This window comes from Denticeps clupeoides, chromosome 3 (assembly GCF_900700375.1).
Source record: "Denticeps clupeoides chromosome 3, fDenClu1.1, whole genome shotgun sequence".
NCBI lineage: Eukaryota > Metazoa > Chordata > Actinopteri > Clupeiformes > Denticipitidae > Denticeps > Denticeps clupeoides.
Window position 1 is genome coordinate 30,368,800 of NC_041709.1, and position 21,652 is coordinate 30,390,451.

Here is a 21,652-nt window from a genome sequence, read left to right on the forward strand (position 1 = left end):
GAAAGCACAGGAGAAATCACTCTGAGCAAAACCATTAAACTAGAGGAAAATGAAATTCTCAAATCCTCCCTTCAAGTGACTGCAAAAGATGGTAAGAATTACTAGTATTTGTAATGTATATTTCACTGTGTGTCTGTTCTCTGTCTCTGGCTTTGTAATTCTTTTAGTTCAGCCATATACATGATGAATGAGCGGCATCTTCTGTCAGATATCGGCAATCATAAAAAAGTCATCATATTTAGTTCAGGTTCTGAATGTCATTCATGATTTTAATAGTACCTAGGTGAGGTATTTGGAATATGAGCCCTGTAATTTGGTGTTTGAAAAATGATTGCAAATTATTGTTCATTTTAATGGCCACTGTAACTCAGCAGGACACTGTAACTCTGCATGATCCCTCCTCATGCTGAATACCTACACCAGAGCCTTTCTGTTCCCCGTTTTTCACTCCTTTTTCCCAAGCAAAAGGAGTGAAAATCATAATCATTGTTTAATGTGCACCTCCTACAGGCGGTGCAGTGTCCCGTTCCTCCTCTGTTTTGGTGAACATCCAGGCACCTGGAAACTCCAATCCTCAGTTTCTTCAGAAAATCTATAGTGCAAAAGTGGAAGAAGAGAAAGAAGCACCAGTAGAAATTCTAAAGGTAGCAACAATAATATACTCTACCAATCAAAAGTTTGGATGCACCCATTCTTCCACAGTTATGAAGACTAAGATGGAGCCATTTCGAAGAATCCAATGCAAGACAGCATTTTTGTAGCAGGAGAAAGTCTCCTTTCAGATTAGTCTGTTTTCTTTTTACCTTCATGGCTGCTTTGTTCACTATTGTCATCATCAAAAGTCGTTTCATAAATGATAAGAATAAAATGCGAGACCCATAAATGAATAGGTGTGTCCAAACTTTTGACTGGTACTATAGGTCATCTGACTAAAGGTTTTCTCTTATATTTGTTGGTCATGCTTTTATAGGTACACTTTTCTATTTGCAATTCAAGTCAATAAAATGAACATCTTTACCCTTTCAATCAATTTACTTTGTTAAATCTCACTGTTCTGTCTTTTTAGGTAGGATTCCTGTCAGTAGATCCTGTAGTATCAGTCATTCTTCAAGTAGAAACTGAGACAGAGATGTTCTCAGTTGATTCTAATGGTGTGCTTTCCACACGAGGCAAACTGGACTATGAGACTAAGAAAGACTACAGTGTCAGGATCTCCCTGACAGATGGTGCCAATCATGATGAGACTGTGGTGGAGGTTGAGGTGCAAGATGTCAATGACAACACACCAGTGTTTGATAGTACCTCCTTCACTGTGTTGATTCTGGAGGACCTTGAAGTAGGTACCAGTAAGATAACGGTAACAGCAACAGACCAGGATGCCCCAGGACTAAATGGCGAGATCCACTACACATTACAAGGAGGTTTGGGGAAGTTTATAATTGACTCTGAATCGGGAATTATATCTTTGGCAGCTTCAGTGGACAGGGAAGCCCAGGACAAAATAAACACATTAGTGTTTGCACAAGACAGGGGTTGGCCATCTCGCTCATCAAACACGACTGTAGTCATCACAGTTCTTGATGTCAATGACAATGCACCTATTTTCTCCAAGGAACAGTATGAGGTCAATATCTCTGAGAACGCTGATGTAGGAACCACAATTTTGAACTTGACAGCAACAGATCTTGATGAAGGGAATAATGCTGAAATTTCTTACCTGATAAGCAAGCAGGAACCTTCCTCAGAAACACCAGTCTTTATAGTGGATGCTGCATCTGGCGCACTTAGTCTGGCCCAAAAACTGGACTATGGAGTGGCAAAAAGATATAATCTGATGGTGGAAGCAACAGACAAGGGCACTCCTGTCCTTGTGGGGACATCCACGGTGGTGTTGTGGGTGGAGGATGTGAACAACAGTCCCCCTGAATTCAGCAAGGAACAATATGAAGTGTCAGTGCCTGAAAACCTTGCTGGTGGAGGAGCAGTCATCTCACTTGAGGTTACAGACAAGGATGAGGTGATGAAGGCATTTGCTGATTGCCCGAACACTTGTTGAAACCAGAAAAGACATACCAATAACTATGGTCTTTCATTTCATTTTAGGGTGGTTTCTCAGAAGGACATTTTATTTTGACCAGTGATATTCCATTCAACATAAACAAACAGGGAGTAATATCTCTTAACAGTAATGCCACTCTAGACAGAGAAAACCAAGCAAAATACACGTTGCAGGTAAATGTTGTCTTAACATATCAAAGCATGTATAAATGTAAGTGGTCTAGGAAATTGGATAATTCAGTAAAAAGAACGAGGTTCTTTTTAATAATTTGGACTTAGGTATGGGCATTTGATCAGCCAGTTGATGGGCTGAGTTCGAAGGCTCAGGTGACCATCACAATCCTCGATGTTAATGACAACAACCCAGAATTTAACACCCTGCCCAAACCAATTTCCATTGATGAGGGGATCTACACAGCCGCAGCTCCTGGAATTGTTTGCCAAATTGTTGCTACAGACCGTGATAGTGATGAAAATGGCAGGGTGACCATCACCGCTTCCTCTTACCCGGACATCTTTGCTTTCAAGGAGGTGTGTGCAGATGTAATGAAAAATGTACAACTTAATTAACTCTCAAAACTCAATAAAAGATGTAGAAATTTTCAGATATGCATAAGCATAGCCATTTCATCCTATGCATTTTATTGTCTTTAAGGATGGGACTCTGTTGGCTTTGGTCGAATTGGATCGTGAAACGCAGGAAAATTATGATCTGGTCATTGTCGCAACAGACCATGGTGAACCTCAGAGAAAGGTAGACACATTTTGTATGGAAGATTTTAAACACAAAAATTCAACTGGCAATTCATTTGGCATCTCTGAAATGTTTTTCAATATTTCCCTTCTAGAACATTACGTCCATTAGGGTCGAGATCGGTGACATCAACGACAACTCACCTGTGTTTAGTGTTGACACATACACTAAGTACATCCTCATTAAGGAGGCCAAGGAAGGTGACCTGGTCCTGACACTTAAGGCTACTGACAAGGATTCCAACCACAATTCTATCATTACTTACAGGTGAAATTCATTTCTGACATGTTCTTCATCCAGAGTTGCTGGACCAATGCATATTCAAGCATCTCACTCCCACAACTACTGATGACTTTAATTATACAGCTGACATTGATGGATAAAAAATTGGCAAAAACCTTAAGTAAACTCACATATTTGCACTCTTGATCTCAAGCATTTCTGCAGGTTCTTCTGACCTCATCAGTCTGAACAGTGAAACTGGTGACATCACACTGAACTCTGACTTTTCAGAGGTCAAGGAGGACATGCTTTTAAACCTCACTGCTAAGGCCCAGGACCATGGAATACCCCCACGCTTCTCTACAGGTAATCAATATACCAGGTTTTGAGACTGTGGCTACCAATATTGAGTTCTTACTGTCATTGGATGTCTGTCCTGTTACAGCCACTGTACTGATTCACTTCAGAACTGTCAGCTTGGAAGAAGGCGTGGCCTTTGAAAGCTCCTCATACAACTTCAGCATAGAGGAATACAAGCCAAAGGGAACTGAGCTGGGTGTGGTGAAGGCAACATCAGGAAGCACAATGAACACCATCATGTACACTCTGAGGTCACATACAGACCTGTTTTCTGTGGATGCTGCTGGATCACTGAAAACACTGAAGCTTCTGGACCATGAAGCCCAGGAGTGGTACCTTGTCAGCATGGAGGCATCAGATTCAAGCACCCCACCCAGAACGGCACTGACAATGGTAAGAAGTGAAGTGAAGTGATTGTCACTTGTGATACACAGCAGCACAGCACACAGTGCACACAGTGAAATTTGGCCACCACTGCCCCTTTTTTTTCTTTTTTTTTTATATGATAAATAATTTTGGATATGATATGATATTTTCGATATGATAAATATTCCATACTAATCCCTAAAACACCTGATAATGTATTAGCATTTTTTCAAAAATACATCACTCTCTTGTTCCTGCAGGTGACAGTTCAGGTTATGAATGTGAACGAAGCCCCGGTGTTCAGCAGTGGGATGTATGGGGCTTCGATCTTCAGTGTTGCCCCATATAGGTACCCAGTGGTGAAAGTTAAGGTTGAGTACCCATCATAATGGGTTAAAATGTTTTTCCTCAATTTTATACATCACAAAGACCTTGAACTCTCAGAACATTGTAGAAAACACAAATACATGTGCGTTATGGTTAAATGCAGCACGTTACTAAAGGAAAAGTTTAAGCTTAGAAGACGAACTTCATAGCCACCTCCCATGTCTTGTGCCTTTTAATCTAACAATATATCAACCTTTGTGATTAGGGCATTTTGTGACATTAATGTTACTTAATCGCTGCTCTGGTTCTTTATATCAGGCCACCGACCCTGACGTGGCGGACAGTGAGGGGCTGCAGTACTCTCTGATGGCGAGCAGCTCTATATTTGATGTCGATCGCTCCACGGGCCAAGTCTACGTTGTGTCCGTTGCAAATAAAGGTGGAGCGGTCACCCTGGATGTGAGGGCCACTGACCAGCATGGCTTATCTGCCACTGCCAAAGTGGAGGTGAGTGCAGCTCAATACAAACAGCCTTTGATAACTGAGCTTAGTTGAACTGTCCGTGCTTGTGGTGCCACCAGGTGAATATAAAGGAGAGCAAAATGAATGATGTTGTGGTCGTCTCCCTAAACAAACCGGCCAACCTGGTGGAACAGAAAAGCCCAGAGCTGGAGCGGTAAGTTAAATTCAGCATTCAATTAGTGATTATACTATAGAAAATGAATTACTCTTTATTTATTTTTGTCGTAGGTCTCTGGGGAGTGTTCTTGAATGGTCAGTGAGGGTGATCAGTGTGCGCAGCAGTGGAGAAGGCAGCATAAGACACTTGCACAGTCAAGATGACCCCAGGACATTTGTCAACTTTATTGCCACTGATGCCACTGGCATAATTATCCCAGCAGAAGACGTCAAAGCGTAAGCTTAACAATACCTTTAGGTCCTACCCATGTTGTGGACATTGAAGATCTACTAATGAACCCACAAAATAACAGAACATCACTAGCAAACATTATGAAGTCACATATGCCTTGTTTGTCACAGAAAGCTGCAGAGTGAAGAGGAGACAGTGAGATCGGAACTGGAGAAGGTGTTTGGTTCTGATCTTGAGCACAAAGTGGAGCGCGGGCTTGGGGATGCCGAGAGCTCCACTGAAACAGTCACCATTGTCCTTGGCGTCTTGCTGGCGATGTGTGTAGCACCCTCTCAGGTGCACTGTTATTATTTGTATTATTTTTGTTAATATCTGTACAGCAAGTGTGTTTTTGTTTCATTATATGCTCATATAATATGTTTATATCTTGTTTAAACTGTGTAATGGTATGCAGTTTATTTTGTGCTGTCCTATCATAGAGGGGGATGGAGAGCATGTGACAGGAAGAGTTGGGAGAGAAGAGACAGGAGACAGCGTTTTTGTTAGTTTTAATTTAATTAGTGAAGTTACACGCTTTTGGTTAAAATAGCAAATGCATGCACATGCATTTATGTTGTACTAGTTTGGGAGTTAAATATTTTTCATGCATAAGGGTGCATAGTGCATGACGGAGGTTCGCTGACTTCCAGAAAAATAGCAATTGCTATAAAGGGTAGAAGTGCACAGACTTCGGTGGGAACTCTGCACGCGGCGGAGACCGGGAGACCAGCGCGACGCGGGACGGCCCGGTGCTGTGGAGGCGTTGGACCACGCGAGGAGCGTTAATTCTACATTAGGAGCTGCACCGACGAAAGTTTTGTTCTGCAGACGGCAGAAGTGCAGCGGATCGTGGGGACAATACTGGAAGAAGTAGTGAGTAGACTCAACACACCAGTTTGAGCTCCACCAAGCGCGCCAACGATATTAAAAGTTACCTAGACGGTGTGAACATTTAAAACCCGGGTATTTTATTTTATTTGAGTTATTGTTTTAATGTTTATGTGGTGTGGGTTTTCCCCTGTATAATTGTTGGGGAGGGAAATAAATGTTCAGTTGTAATATATAGTTCTATTGTACGTGTGTTGTCATGTGTTGTGGTTTTATGGGAATTATAAATTAGTGCAAGGGAGGTGAATCGCATACAGCTATAGCCATTCCAACAGGCTAGCCTGAGCTCTTCGACACACTGCGAGTTCATAACCCTAGACAGAAATTAAATGTACTTGGTAACTTCCACTTAAACTCCTCCCTTGCATCATATATAGGTGAATCTGGTGCTGGGTTCTTTAAAATTTCATCATTGTAAAAACAAGTTTAGTGGGAGTGTTACACGTGGGGGCTCGTCCGGGATATATTTTCTTCTGTATGCTATGTGTTTTTTCTCATGTACACGTTATGGGTTTTGTTATTGCATGTAAAGTAGTTTTCATTAGATATACGAGGCCTTAAGGTACTGAAATTTGGTGAGAATCTTGCAATATGGAAGCACAACAAATTGTGAGTTGGTGTGAAGAAAAAGGGATTAGTCCTAAAAATGCCATTGTGATTAGTAATGTTTCTGTAGGAATTACAGATGATATTCTTTATCATGTCCTTGATGATGTTGAGGGGTTTGGTCGATCAAAAGTGAGAGGACGCTGTCCAGCAGCTTGTGGTAGGAAACAATTAATCCTGCTTGAGGTTTCAACTGATGTAAGCACTGCTAAGATTCCAGAGCAAATAGTTGTAAAAGGTGAGGTGGCTCCCTGGGTGGTCAGCATGGCTATGGAAGATACACATCCTCCCGTTCAGGCAGATTTTCAGACAAAACTACTGACATTCCTTGCTAGTGAGGGCAAGACACTCATGGATGTGAAGGGTCTGGTAAACTCTGCATCACCTTCATCGGCTGCTCCAGATCTGAACACTCAGCTAGTTAATGCAATATCATCTCTGGTTGAAAAGTGTCACACTACACCATCTGAAAATCAGTCTTACCGCAAACTTCGCATATTCTCAGGGGTAAAGCCCACTCCTCATGGAGAAGAGGAATATGAAGCATGGGCTGATCAAACCGCTCACATGCTGGATGAGTGGAAGTGTGTGGATTCAATGAAGAAGCAAAGGATAGCTGAGAGTCTTAAAGGGCCTGCAGCAGATATTGTTAGATGCCTGAGAATCAGTAACCCCAATGCCACTGCTAATGATTATCTGACAGCCCTGGAAACAGCTTATGGAACGACGGAGAATGCCACTGATCTCATGTTAAAGTTCAGGAACACCTATCAGCTTGAAGGTGAGAAGCTCTCTCTCTATCTCCTTAGAATTGACAAACTGCTTCATTCTGTGTTAAGGAAAGGTGGACTTCATGTGGCCGACATGGATAAAACTCGTATTGAGCAAGTTGTCAGAGGATCATTGGTTCATGACCTTGTCGCTCTCCGTGTGAGAATGACATATAAACTCAAACCTGCACCTACTTTCACTGAACTCCTCCGTGATGTAAGAGAAGAAGAGGATCTGATAATGGAAAGACCTGGTGCTAAGTGCATTGCTGCATCAACCACGGTTGCTTCTATGGAATGTAAGTCTGTTTCAGGCCCAGCATTGAAGCTTGATTCCAGTTCAGCAGCAGCAGAAAAAGATCTTTCCTTGGAAAAGCTCACCAGAGAGATGCAAGGGCTAAAGACAGAAGTGACTCGCCTTCTATCTCTTTCTGTTTCTTCACCCTCGTTAGATGCTCAGGCTCCACCATGGAACACAGGCAAGAATGTAGAGAGGAGGCCCAGTGCTAAAGTAAAATTTGAAAAACAAGAAAAATTTCGGCGAGACGATGTCTTCTGCTATAAATGTGGTGAAGATGGTCACTTCCAGCGGGAATGTCAGAACCCAGAGAATCTCAGAAAGGTCAACAAACGCCTTCTAAAATTGAGACAGCCATCGGGAAACTTCACAGGGGCTCAGTAGAGGGACGGGCTGGCGCTCCAGGGATAACACGTTCCGCCAAGTGTGAAACACTGAAAACACAGGAAGCTGCAATTCCGGTAGGTCTAATTGGACCTACTTCTATTGTCTCAGTGAGAATTGAAGACATATATGCAAAAGCTTTACTTGACAGTGGATCTCAAGTCACCTTACTCTACCGATCATTTTACGACAAGTATCTGAAGCACATGCCATTGACTCCTATTGATTGTTTGGAGATATGGGGCCTTAGTGTTAAAGACTATCCCTATGATGGCTATCTGTGTCTGAAGCTTGAGTTTAATAGTGATGTAGTAGGAGTATCAGAGACTGTTGAGACACTTGTGCTTGTGTGCCCTGACCCTATAATTCAAGGTGAAGCTTCAGTCATCATAGGGACAAACACTTCAGTTGTGCGAAGGTTATTCAACTCATGCAAACTGAAAGGAGGAGAGAATTTCTTGTGTTCTATGACCGTGCATCCTGAGATTAAACAGGCATATCAGAAATTTCAACAGTCTCCCAACGAGACTGCAGACTTGGGAAATGGGACTGTATGGCTTGCTAGAGGCAATCCTATGTTCTTACCTCCAGGCGGCACTGCTACTGTTACTGGCATCCCTAAGCTTCATGGTTGTCATTCCACTCCCACAGTTCTAGTTGATTCAGAGGAGGGAGAGCTCACTGTGTTACCCACTCTAAAGAAGGCTAACGAGATGAGTAAACGACGCATCACATTTCTGGTGAGGAACATGTCAACTCATGCAGTGACTCTGAAACGTGGAATGCCCATAGCACAACTTTGCCCTGTGGATGTTGTAGGAGAAGCTCCAGTGATCACAGAGGATAGCCACAGTAGTGAGTTGACCTCTGATTCATTTAATTTCAAGGATTCTCCAATGTCTGAACAATGGAGAGAACAGCTGTGCAACCGGATGCTGGAAAGAAAGGAAGTTTTCTCTAGGGATGAGTTTGATGTTGGATGTGCGAAGAACACAGAACACTTAATCCGAGTGACCGATAATAAACCATTCAGAGAATGCTCCAGACGTCTTCCCCCAGGTGATGTGGCAGATGTGAGAAAACATTTGAATGGTCTACTGAAAGCTGGTATTATCTCTGAGTCGAGAAGTCCCTATACTTCGCCCATAGTGGTGGTGCGGAAAAGAAATGGCGCCATTCGAATGTGCGTGGACTATCGGACCTTAAACAGGAGAACTGTACCAGACCAGTATACTGTGCCACGCATTGAAGATGCACTTACCTGTCTGAATGGTAGTCAGTGGTTCAGTGTGCTGGATCTGAGAAGTGGTTATTACCAGATACCTTTAGCCTCATCGGATAAAGAAAAGACTGCATTTATTTGCCCGGCTGGGTTTTACCAGTTCGAAAGAATGCCCCAAGGTATATCTGGTGCACCTGCCACTTTCCAACGTGCAATGGAGAGGATGGTCGGCGACATGAACCTTTTGGAGGTTCTGGTGTATTTGGATGATCTCATTGTGTTCGGAAGGACACTTGAGGAGCATAATGAACGTCTCTTTAAAGTCTTGGACAGGCTCAAAGAGGAAGGCCTGAAACTGTCTTTGGACAAATGTAAGTTCTGTTGCACCTCGGTAAATTACTTGGGACACATTGTTTCCAGGGAAGGGGTTGGCACGGACTCTTCTAAAGTAGAGGCAGTAAAGTCATGGCCCCGTCCAAGCAATATTTCTGCTCTTCGCTCTTTCTTAGGATTTAGCGGCTATTACCGGCGCTTTGTGAGAGATTACTCCAAGATCTGTTTTCCTCTTAACCAGCTGTTGAAGGGCTGTGATACTGCTCGGAAGACTGTTAAGAAATGCATACAGGGAAAAGATGGTCAAAAAGACAAGGATGAGAATGATTCAAAGGTGAAGTTCCATCCCTCTGAGCCATTTGGTCATCGGTGGAATGCAAAGTGTGAAGAGGCATTCGAGTTGTTGAAGGGATGTCTCACTGAAGCACCAGTATTGGCCTTTGCAAACCCACATTTACCTTACACTCTACATGTTGATGCCAGTAGAGAAGGGTTGGGTGCGGTGCTATATCAGGACCAGGAGAATGGATTACGTCCAGTTGCTTTTGTCAGCAGAAGTCTTTCACCATCTGAGAGGAACTACCCCACACACAAGCTTGAATTTTTGGCACTGAAGTGGGCTGTAACTGACAAACTGCATGACTACCTGTATGGCGGAAGGTTTGAAGTACATACGGATAATAATCCCTTAACATATGTCCTAACCACTGCTAAATTAGATGCTGTTGGACATCGATGGCTGGCTGCCCTGTCAACATACGACTTCAGTTTGAAGTATCGGCCTGGCCGGCAAAACATAGATGCTGATGCCCTGTCACGTCGTCCTCATGTAACAAATGCACCTAGTGATGAATGGGAGACAATTCCCTGTGGTAGTGTCAAAGCCTTGTGTCAGGTATCTCAAGTCAGGGGCCGTAAACACTTTCAGTCAGCTAGAATCATTGACATAATTGGGGCATCTAAGCAGGTCATACCAAGGGCCTATTGCAATGTGTCCTCAGTATGTACTCATCATCTACCTAAGCTAAATCCAGGTGAGATTGCAAAATCACAACAGGCAGACCCATGCATTGGTGAAGTAATAAAAGCAATTACAGAAGGTGATGTGAGTTGTGCTGATCGTACAAAGCACAAAGATATCTCACTATTGCTGAAAGAGGGGAAGAGGCTGAGATTAGAAGATTCTATTCTTTACCGAGTCTCAAAAGCACCTGAAAAGCAAGCACACCAGCAACTGCTGCTCCCACAGGAATTTAGAGGGGATGTGCTTCGTTCATTGCATGATAATTCTGGTCATTTAGGGTTCGACAAGACCTATGGACTTATACGAGAGCGGTTTTATTGGTTGAAGAGGTTGAACGGTACTGCAAAAATTGTGGCAGGTGTATTCAACGGAAAACCCTCCCAACAAGAGCAGCTGAACTGAAACACCTTACCAGTGAGGGACCGATGGATCTTATCTGCATAGACTTCTTGTCATTGGAGGCAGATTCCAAAAATGTTTGCAATGTACTGGTTGTTACAGATCATTACACACGCTATGCACAAGCATTTCCCACTAAAGACCAGAAGTCATCCACAGTTGCGAAGGTGCTGTGGGAAAAGTTCTTCATTCACTACGGCTTGCCTAGACAAGTGCACTCTGATCAGGGACGGGACTTTGAATGTCACCTCATCCATGACCTCCTGAAAATGCTTGGAGTTAAGAAGTCCAGAACCACCCCGTATCACCCTCAGGGGGATCCTCAGCCTGAGCGATTCAATAGGACGTTGCTTAACATGCTGGGAACACTGAGCACTGAAGATAAGGCCAAGTGGAGCCAACATATCAGTTTCTTAGTCCATGCCTATAACTGTACAGTAAATCATTCTACTGGATATAGTCCATACTTTTTAATGTTTGGGCGTGAAGCTAGGCTGCCAGTTGATGTGTGCTTTGGTCTTGGGGGGGGCAACTCATCTCCTAAGTCTTACTTGAAGTATGTTTCAAACATGAAGAAAGACCTTCAAGCTGCCTACCAGCTAGCGGAAAGTGTGGCTGGGAAAAGGAATGATGCAAATAAACAGCAGTATGATCAAAGAGTCCGCTATTGTCCACTTGCTCCAGGAGACAGAGTTTTGATTCGAAATGTTGGACTTCAAGGAAAACATAAACTTGCAGATCGCTGGAGTTCGACTCCTTATGTGATTGAAAGTCAAATGCCAGGTTTGCCTGTGTTCAAGTTGAAGCCAGAACATAGAGATGGTCCAAAGAAGGTTCTCCATCGTAACTTGATCTTGCCAATTGGACAGGATGTTCGGCTGTCTGCTGAGGAAACCAAGGTGTCTGCACCCAAAAAGAGGCAGAGTAAAAGGCTTAAGGCTAAGAAAGCCACAGTACCTGAAGTTCTGGAGGAGGAGTCTATTAACAATGTTGATGAAGGATCTGATTCAGAAGAGGATGATATGCAAGTTTACACGTACCAATATTCACAACCTGTGACATACGGGAATAGTGGTGAGCGCACAGAACCCTTTAGCCTTGATCTGGGAATAGATCAGCCTGCAGAGACATTCACTCTCGACCCACAACACGACGAAAGTCAGAGCTCCTGGTTATCAAATCAGGGACCCGAAGAATCAGACAATGGTCCTCGAGAACCAGAAAATGGAGTGATAATGGACATCAGAAGTGAGTGTACAGCGGTAATTCAAGAGAACTTGACTCCTGGATCAGAGGAGATGATAGAGCCAGAAGAAGAAAGTGCACGACCACGAAGAGTTAGGAGGGCCCCTGAAAGACTCACCTATGACTTCCCAGGGCAGCCTACCTCAGTAAAACTAATAACTCATTCTGTCACTCCTGTAAGTGTTAATCTTAGCTCAGTTCAATCTACTATGAGCTTACCTAACAGATATATCAGTACTCTCTTTAAGTGGATTGGGTAGGTACCATTTTAAATAGAGGGATAAGGTAAATTTACGTGATCTCGTCTGCTACCGTCATGGGGACATGTCGGGTTTTGGTGGGGGGAGAGTGTAGCACCCTCTCAGGTGCACTGTTATTATTTGTATTATTTTTGTTAATATCTGTACAGCAAGTGTGTTTTTGTTTCATTATATGCTCATATAATATGTTTATATCTTGTTTTAAACTGTGTAATGGTATGCAGTTTATTTTGTGCTGTCCTATCATAGAGGGGGATGGAGAGCATGTGACAGGAAGAGTTGGGAGAGAAGAGACAGGAGACAGCGTTTTTGTTAGTTTTAATTTAATTAGTGAAGTTACACGCTTTTGGTTAAAATAGCAAATGCATGCACATGCATTTATGTTGTACTAGTTTGGGAGTTAAATATTTTTCATGCATAAGGGTGCATAGTGCATGACGGAGGTTCGCTGACTTCCAGAAAAATAGCAATTGCTATAAAGGGTAGAAGTGCACAGACTTCGGTGGGAACTCTGCACGCGGCGGAGACCGGGAGACCAGCGCGACGCGGGACGGCCCGGTGCTGTGGAGGCGTTGGACCACGCGAGGAGCGTTAATTCTACATTAGGAGCTGCACCGACGAAAGTTTTGTTCTGCAGACGGCAGAAGTGCAGCGGATCGTGGGGACAATACTGGAAGAAGTAGTGAGTAGACTCAACACACCAGTTTGAGCTCCACCAAGCGCGCCAACGATATTAAAAGTTACCTAGACGGTGTGAACATTTAAAACCCGGGTATTTTATTTTATTTGTGTTATTGTTTTAATGTTTATGTGGTGTGGGTTTTCCCCTGTATAATTGTTGGGGAGGGAAATAAATGTTCAGTTGTAATATATAGTTCTATTGTACGTGTGTTGTCATGTGTTGTGGTTTTATGGGAATTATAAATTAGTGCAAGGGAGGTGAATCGCATACAGCTATAGCCATTCCAACAGGCTAGCCTGAGCTCTTCGACACACTGCGAGATCATAACCCTAGACAGAAATTAAATGTACTTGGTAACTTCCACTTAAACTCCTCCCTTGCATCATATATAGGTGAATCTGGTGCTGGGTTCTTTAAAATTTCATCATTGTAAAAACAAGTTTAGTGGGAGTGTTACATGTGCTTTGTGGGACTTTTAGTTTTCTCAGTGGTCTCAGTCATGAAGTGAGATTTGTTCTGTTACTGTTGTGTAAAAGTGATTGATATCAAGTTATGCTGTCCTCTGGAAAAGCTACATTTTTTCTGATGTACTTGTAGATTCAGGAAGCTGAAGAGGCACCATCTGGACTCAGAGAGGGAGAGTATTCAATTTGACTGTGCCACAGAGAGCATGTAAGCTTTTGTTGGTTTTGATGATTATACAACAGAACAATATTATCACAAAAGAGTGAAATCATGATTTTTTTCTCATAGGATGTTCATGAAATACCTGAAAACATGTTTTATAATCTAGTTTCTTCAAAATAGCCACCCTTTGCTCTGATTACTGCTTTGCACACTCTTGCCCTTTAAGAGGTCGTCACCTGAAATGGTTTTCCAACAGTCTTGAAGTCCCCAGAGGTGTTTAGCACTTGTTGGCCCCTTTGCCTTCACTCTGCGGTCCAGCTCACCCCAAACCATCTCGATCGGGTTCAGGTCCAGTGACTGTGGAGGTCAGGTCTCTACTTTTTGTTAAGTACATAACTCCACATGTGTTCATTCATAGTTTTGATGCCTTCAGTGAGAATCTACCAATGTACATGGTAAATAAAGAAAACACATTGAATGAGAAAGTGTGTCCATATATATATACTGAAGTGCACACACATACACACTGACTGAATCTGACTGAAATTGAAAACTGAAAGAAAAGAAAACCGAAAAACTGAAACTGACTGAATATATATATATATATATACACACACACACACACACACACACACACACATTGACTGAATCTAAATGCATAAAAATGATTGCACATACACACCATCCACTCACACCTATGGTCAATTTAGAGTCACCAATACATCTACTGTACATGCCTATGGGAGGAAACTGGAGAACATGGAAGAAACCCACGGCAACATAAGGAGAGCATCAAAACTCAACACACACAAGGCTGTAGCCTGGATTCGAACTCCCAACCTTAGATGTATTCATCCTAAAATCTCATGTCATGACCTGTCTGATCTCACTTCTGCCCAATTCGGAAGAAATTGTTGTAACTGTTGACACAAAAATTGCTATATAATCATACTGAACAAATTGAGGTACAAATATGATAATATGTATATGTATAAATACCACCAGCTGTGTACATATATATTTACATTTCGTTGCCCTGTACTTGTACATGTGTAATGACTATAAAGTTGAATCTAATCTAATCTAATTTGGCTTAAGTTTCACCATATTAGAGTGACTGTGTTGCATGAATTAGTACCCTTTGTTACAGCATAATGTACAAATTACATTTTCATTTTATTTAGGCATTTATCAGATGCACTTATCCAGTCATCCAAAACTTACAATCAGTAGTTACAGGCAGTAGTTAACCCTGGAGACACTCAGGGTTAAGTGGCTTGTTCAGGGACACAATGGTAGTAAGTTGGGTTTGAACATGGGACTTTGTGGTCTTCTGGTTCATAGGTGAGTGTGTTACCCTTTAGGATACTACTTTCCATGTGTTAATGCACTATAATATACACATCTTCTGTACTCTTCTCTTTTTTTCATTTCACATTAATGCTTTATTAAACAATGTGGTGATGCAACATGATTTCACTCCTATAGTGCTCTGTGAAACAGCACTGATCTCAGGTTGCCATATGGTCAGGGTGTCTGACCGTAATTTAATAGTAGTGTAAAGGAGAAAAATAAAAGTGTAGTGGCTGAAATGAAAGGGCACAGGTAGTGCAGGTAGAAGTAAGGTATGCGACATGACTGGGTTTGAAAGCAAAAGGGAGTCTGAGCATAAATTATAACATGAGTCATCAAAAGCGAGGTGTCTTTCCCATCATCCTTACCTGTACTAAGTACAAAGTACTACTATGTGTTCTTATTTTGAAAAGTATGTTGTGGTGCTGGTGTGGTTAACATGCACCTGTGAACCAGAAGACCCAGGTTCAAATCCCACTTACTACCATTGTGTCCCTGAGCAAGACACTTAACCTTAAGTCACTCCAGGGGGGGGGCTGTCCCTGTAACTACTGATTGTAAGTCGCTCTGGATAAGGGCGTCTGATAAATGCTGTAAATGTAAATGTGCGTGTGTGTGTGTGTGTGTGTGTGTGTGTGTGTGTGCATTTGTGTCTACCCTCTTCTCATCCCTCAAGTGGCGTTGCTGATCAGAACCCCGAGGAAGAGGTTCCTGACCCACAGACGCCAGGGCGGGGCATGGTGGCATGACCACAAGAGGCCCCTGAGTCCAGCCAGGGGGGTGCAATCTCCTGTAGTTTGGGGGGGGGGCGCTATGCTGGTTGGGAGCTCCTCCTGAAGGGCGGTGGGCAGGGAAATGATGGGGCAGGACCCTCCAGGAGGGCCAGGGTCACCTCCCTGCACGACACAGGGAGGAGAGCTGGGGACACCAGCAGGGACGTGCAGTGGCAGGGCCTGCACATGCTCAGAAGGCACCTACCTGCGCACAGAGACCGGGCCTTTGCCGTGATCTATAACTAATATGACAGTCCATAAGCATAAACTTTCAAATGGTGAGTAGTGGCAAAACAGTGAGATCAACAAAATGAGCGAAAGCCACTGCGGTCAAAAACAGAAAAAACTTTACTGCTGTCTAGTGGACCCCAAGTGAATACCATCATTAACCCTATTATGGCTGTAACACCATGGTCATCATCACAAACAGGACACATTCTCAGTGCATTCTCTGCAGTGTCTTCTGAATGCTGTGAATTGTCGTCTGGCACAATGGCGACTGTTGTGGCAAAGCTGCTAGCTGTACTCTTCTGCTTTGGATTCAGGATGGGCTTGATCGTGTTGATGGTCTGTTTGAAGCTCAGCCTTTTCCATTGCATTTGCACTTCAAAAAAAGTTTTTTTTAAAATGTAACCAACTTAATAACATAAGTATTTAACTCACAAAATAATGTAAATGGAACAAACTTATATTATCAAGCAAAAATCTCTTTTTATTTCAATCTGGTACATTACATTTTGTCCCTTTGTCCAGAGTCCAGTAATTACTCGTATAAGTTGTAAAAAAACAGGTCCAGAGTGCTGGATGCATGAGGTAATTCTGGGTGGAGCAGGGATCAGCGGCTTGACGAGGGTCGGAATGAGTCGAAGCTGGATCTTCCAAACATGAATCCAGTTTGTTACATATATGTTTTTATTTTATCTGCTTCATCTGTTATGTCCAGTGTACGGAGTCTTCCAGGAGGTGAGCGCAGTTACAGGGCTGTGTGCTTTGAACCCTGTGTTTGTCTGTTGTGTAACTCAGTATGCTGGACATTTTGATGTGTTCTAACTAGCATTGTCACATTGTTGTATATAGCATAAGCATTGTTAGCATCGACTTTAAGCATCAAATGAAATGAACCAAGATGTTTGACCACAGTATAATGACTTTGATGTGTTTTTTTTTATGTGAAAGTAACTTTGAAAACACTGCGGTGTGAAACAAAATGATTCTAAAATTTAATAAATAAAAATAATGGATATATTGCGTTCATCCCAACAGTTTCGACTATAGACTGTAAGTTTGGATCTGATGGTTGGGTTGGGGAGGTCAGCGAGGGTTACACAGGTGATACTTCTGTTCCCCTGAATAAATATCCATAATAAATTGGTTTGAGTCTTATTGGTGTGAAACTTACTCTGGGAAAATGTCTTGTTTATATCAGGGGATGTTGAAATCCTCAGCGGAATCCCCACCGATGACACAGTGGATCTTGTGCCGCATTTGTTTCCAACTGGAGTCACATTTTTGGAGTTGGTTTACACACCCGGTGGCACAACTGCTACCGTTCGCACGAGTAAAGAGCTTGATGCAGAAGCATTGAATGAGGTTACTTAATAACTGATACTTACATCAAAATAGACAAGACCTGAATTATTTTTTAATCTGAACATTTTCCCCTGTAGACTGATGGGAAACTTTATTACTCTGTGGAATGTGTGAAGGAAAAGGTAAGACTGAGTAAAATTAGTTTTATTAATAAAGCTCACAAAAACAAGTTACACCCATATTGTCGACTCCTTTCAGAAGACAAACTCTCGTTCCCTTATTCTGTATGATGTGAATGACAATGCTCCAGTCTTTCAACAAAAGGAATACGAAGTAGTTGTATCTGAGGTACGTCACAGTACAGCTCTAAAATACATTAAAATCATTTGTGTTGAATGTATGGTATTATTACCAGTCTAAATTTTACATATACCGTAAAATAAATGTGGTCAACATTATATTTCCAACATAGAGTTTAAAGGATTTTTGCTTTCTCACACAGAATTTACACTTGTTGCCCTGCACACCAGACAATATGCAAATAAAGTGGAAATCAGATGGTGTTCTGCTGCTCAGTTATAATGAAAACATTGCATCTCTCTCGTCTCTCTCATTATTAAGGTTCTGGCTGTGGGCTCATCTGTGGTCAAACTTTCTGCAGTGGATGCAGATATTTCCCCCACTAACAACAGAGTAAACTACAGTATCTTGGTGAGTTCACAAATATTCGCAGAATTATATTCATCCAATAATTCATTCAAATTCGGTAATGCATTAAAAAAAGAATACAATTCGGGTCTGTACATAACCAGAAAGGATCAGTAAAAGTTAATTTAATAATATGTCTCATTACAAGCCACCAGTGCCGAGTCCTTTCCAGGTGAGAAGCGATGGGTTTGTCATTTTGAAGCAACCTCTGAACTACAACATAGACCACCACTATGCCTTTATAGCACATGCACAGGTGAGTGCCGCTGATTCTCTAAAAAATCTCTAGTATATTTACTAAGGCCTGGTTACAGAACACCAGTAAAATAATGTAATATGACTACTTTTACTAGATTAAGCGTTGCTTCCGGCTGAAACTGCTTGACTGGGTTTCATCAGGAGCCTTTATTGGAGCTTTACTCTGTTGTTTCTCTGTTGTTGACTCCGGTGTGTCCCTCACCTCTGATTTTGTATTTTCTAGGATGTTGAGGGTCTCTCAGACACAGCAAACGTATCAATTGAGATTGAAGATTCTGACAACATGAACCCCTACTTTGACCACGGTCTATATTATGCTGTAATCGATGAAAATAAGGTTGGTGTTTAACAAATCCAGCAGCGATAATGTGTTGTATCGCTGTTTTATATTGATGTTGGGAAAAAATCAACCCTACCAGGTGGGGTCTTTCAAATCCATTTTGCCTGCACCAATAAAGGCCCAGGATGGTGATTTAGGCATCAATCAGACCATCATCTACAGCATTACAGGAGGTAAATATCCATTTCTGCTAGAAGCATAGTGCCAGGTCAGTGTTCTCTTGACCCATTATCTCTCAGAACACCCATAAGAAATTTGAGAACCTAAATCAAGTCCTCCATGTGTCTCCCTATTCATTTTGTAATTACTAATCCTAACTAGTTTTATGTATAACATTGTGTCTTGTGTTGCATTAATTTCAGTGATTCCAAGTGAATACCTGCCCAACTTCTACATTGATGCTGCTAGTGGCGCTATATCTGTGTTGACTGCGTTTGAGAAAATCAGCACGGTCTCTGTGCAGTTGAAGGTGACGCAAACATCACAGCAAATCACATTAAATCACATTTCGTATTTTATTAAAATTAGTACTTTAACTCTCGCTCACTAGGCATTTAAAGATTTTTTGTTGCAGGCTGCTATAGGGATGAAGTGGATGAATTGCTCAGGGGTTTTTCCAGGAGTCCAGTAGTTTCTTGGTACCAAATTCAAGCTAAACAGACTAAATTTGTCCCTTTCTATTAAAATCCAGGCTTCACAGGAGGACGACAGTTTCAAGACAGCTACTGCCCTGCTAACAGTGACCGTCGAGGATGTAAACGCACCAGACACACATCTACACATGATAATGCTAATTAATTCCTTCTTTTGTAATTCCTCAAACCATTCTGTCTGGCAAACAAGTCACAATGTGTTATAATTATTCATTTGTTTCAAATGTTATTTGGATAGAGCCACACAGTTGTGCAGCATTTACTGACGTGATATCACAACTCCATGGGAGTGAGCTTGAATTGTGTGTGTGGAATTCGCACTCCCTGTGTTGGAAAGGGTTTCCTCTCGCCACACCAGGTGGACTGGCGACTCGGATTTGTCCAAAGGTCTGAGCGTGTGAGTGAATAGTGTGTGTGTGCATGCACACTGTCTGAGTCCCCACTCTGCACCCAATGTCCCTAGATGGACTCCAACAGCCATGACCCTGAGTAGGACTAAGCAGTTATGGAAAGTGAGCGAGTGAAAGTTATTCAAATGCAATTAGGAGATGATAGTGTCTTATTGCCCTCAAGGTCCAAATTACCCTCCACTTGAAAATTGCCAGACGTTTGGCCCAGTGGGAATGAAAAGTAGTTTTGCAATGACAGTGACTTTCACTTTTACTTGTTAGAGGTAACCCAGTCTGAGTGGGAAGTACAGGTGACAGAATATGTGTATAATGTTGTGTATAAAGTTTTTGTTCCCAATATTTTTAGTCAACAACATCAATCAGCAGTACTGACGCTGTGATAATTTCTCTGAACGTGCCCATCCATGTTGTCCTGGACAGTGTTAATCAGTTAGAGAGGTAAGTGGGTATGTAATTATTTGCCATGTTTTTACTGTGTTGTACACGGGTGTAAAAACATGAACTGAAATCTCCAACTATCAGCAATTTCTTACTCAATTCTGTTCATTTTCAAAAAGTTTACTGTAAGGTCTGTGAAGGCAAAGGTGACCCCTAAGCAGAGGTGGGACAATGTCCCCAACTTCATTATGTGATACTACATGTCAAACATTTCTTCAGACTTAATGACTTGTTATTCTAACAAGCTATACCACAAACAAGCTAGGTACAGATACTGAGCTGCAATCGAGTGCAATCCAGCGTGGAACCAACTGTGAAGTGCAACAAACCTTCATGGGTGAAGGTGGAGCCTGCTTGATCACGTTCAGTTTTTCACCCGTGTGTCCATCTTTCAGATCTCTGGAGAGAGGTCTGGGCTGGGCTGTGAAGATCATCGGTTTGACCAGTGGCAATCAAAATGACCATCCACCCAGTCCAATCACGTTTGTCAGATTCGTTGCTGTGAGAAACAGTGGCAGTGGCACAATCCCCATGGTTGAAGTCATAAAGTAAGAGCCAACACTCATTTCCTGCCATCTCATGCTTTTCTAGCGCAAGGTCATGATCATGTGTGTGAATCTACAGCAAGTTGCAGAGTGAAAAAGAGGAGCTGTTGCTCGGGCTGCAGCAGCTGTACGGCCCTGATGTGGAGTTTGAGGTGATATCTGTGCCTGGGAAAGGCACCAAAACCCTGGAGATAGTCCTTGGTGTCGTTCTACCAGCAGTCGTTGTGGTTATCTTCGTGTTCATGTGAGTTTTTTTAGCGTGTGAGGAAATGGGCGTGTGCACACCCACTGACACAAAGCTGCACCAACAAAGAACAGTTAATGGTAAAGTCTTGCCTACTGAGAGAATATTTCATCAAATAAACATCTTCTGGTCACCACTAAATACCTCATATTTAAAGTATTTATTTTGAAAGTCACATATAAGAGACGTGCACAGCTTGCAAACAAGCCAAAAGAAACAGAGCCAATCATATAAATGGATGGCTTTCATTATTCCATCCATCCATCAAACCTTCTGAATTGCGCTTGTCTGGCCTTTCACAGAGTTAGAAGACTTTCCGTCTCAGGAGACAGACCAAACTTCCTGCTCTATAGGAGATTGTAATCACTGCAGGCTACACTGTGGATAACTATCTACATTTTTTTCTACAAAAAAGAAATTGAAGAGTAAAGGATACCCTGGACGGACTGTCATATATTGGCATATATGACTGCAGTGAGAAATGCTTTGGATCAGTTTAAGCCCTTTCGGAGGCCACACAAGTCAATTTAGCAGACAATTCAGTCACACTAGACTGGAATGAGTGTAATGGTTGTTCATATGAAGCATAAAATGTCAATAACATCCTTTTTGCATTTATGCTTAAGTAAATTATCCGTCATTTACGATGAAACAGATGTATTTTT

General features: G+C 42.2%; 2 protein-coding genes and 1 long non-coding RNA gene across 3 annotated transcripts; all 3 read left to right on the forward strand.

Annotated features, from left to right (window-relative positions):
* The first annotated feature begins 4,462 nt into the window (after positions 1-4,462).
* On the forward strand, positions 4,463-4,931 carry LOC114785269 (uncharacterized). The gene is made up of 3 exons (XR_003749034.1): positions 4,463-4,594; positions 4,669-4,763; positions 4,838-4,931. It is a non-coding gene; the product is annotated as an uncharacterized LOC114785269 (long non-coding RNA).
* A 1,824-nt stretch (positions 4,932-6,755) lies between these two features.
* On the forward strand, positions 6,756-7,943 carry LOC114785205 (paraneoplastic antigen Ma1 homolog). Its single transcript, XM_028971068.1, has one exon. It carries the CDS (start codon positions 6,756-6,758, stop codon positions 7,941-7,943), a length of 1,188 nt encoding a protein of 395 aa, XP_028826901.1.
* Positions 7,944-11,490: 3,547 nt separating this feature from the next.
* LOC114785206 (uncharacterized) lies at positions 11,491-21,651 on the forward strand. Its single transcript, XM_028971069.1, has 18 exons — positions 11,491-12,169; positions 13,588-13,612; positions 13,706-13,780; positions 16,694-16,824; positions 17,125-17,190; positions 17,288-17,451; positions 17,529-17,573; positions 17,650-17,739; positions 18,013-18,102; positions 18,248-18,355; positions 18,581-18,694; positions 18,777-18,870; positions 19,060-19,166; positions 19,389-19,451; positions 20,107-20,198; positions 20,594-20,746; positions 20,823-20,987; positions 21,290-21,651. The coding sequence occupies exons 1-18, from the start codon at positions 11,491-11,493 to the stop codon at positions 21,348-21,350; spliced, it is 2,322 nt and encodes a 773-aa protein (XP_028826902.1). The 3' UTR covers positions 21,351-21,651.
* The last annotated feature ends 1 nt before the right edge of the window (position 21,652 follows it).

What these genes read in the sequence shown, in the direction of transcription:
- LOC114785206 (XM_028971069.1), top strand. Translation starts at nt 11,491, where the DNA reads ATGAAGAAAGACCTTCAAGCTGCCTACCAGCTAGCGGAAAGTGTGGCT. An exon ending in CGGTCTCTGTGCAGTTGAAG is followed by an intron (nt 19,167 to 19,388) that starts GTGACGCAAACA and finishes ATTAAAATCCAG; the next exon opens with GCTTCACAGGAGGACGACAG. An exon ending in TAACAGTGACCGTCGAGGAT is followed by an intron (nt 19,452 to 20,106) that starts GTAAACGCACCA and finishes CAATATTTTTAG; the next exon opens with TCAACAACATCAATCAGCAG.
- LOC114785205 (XM_028971068.1), top strand. Translation starts at nt 6,756, where the DNA reads ATGGCTATGGAAGATACACATCCTCCCGTTCAGGCAGATTTTCAGACA.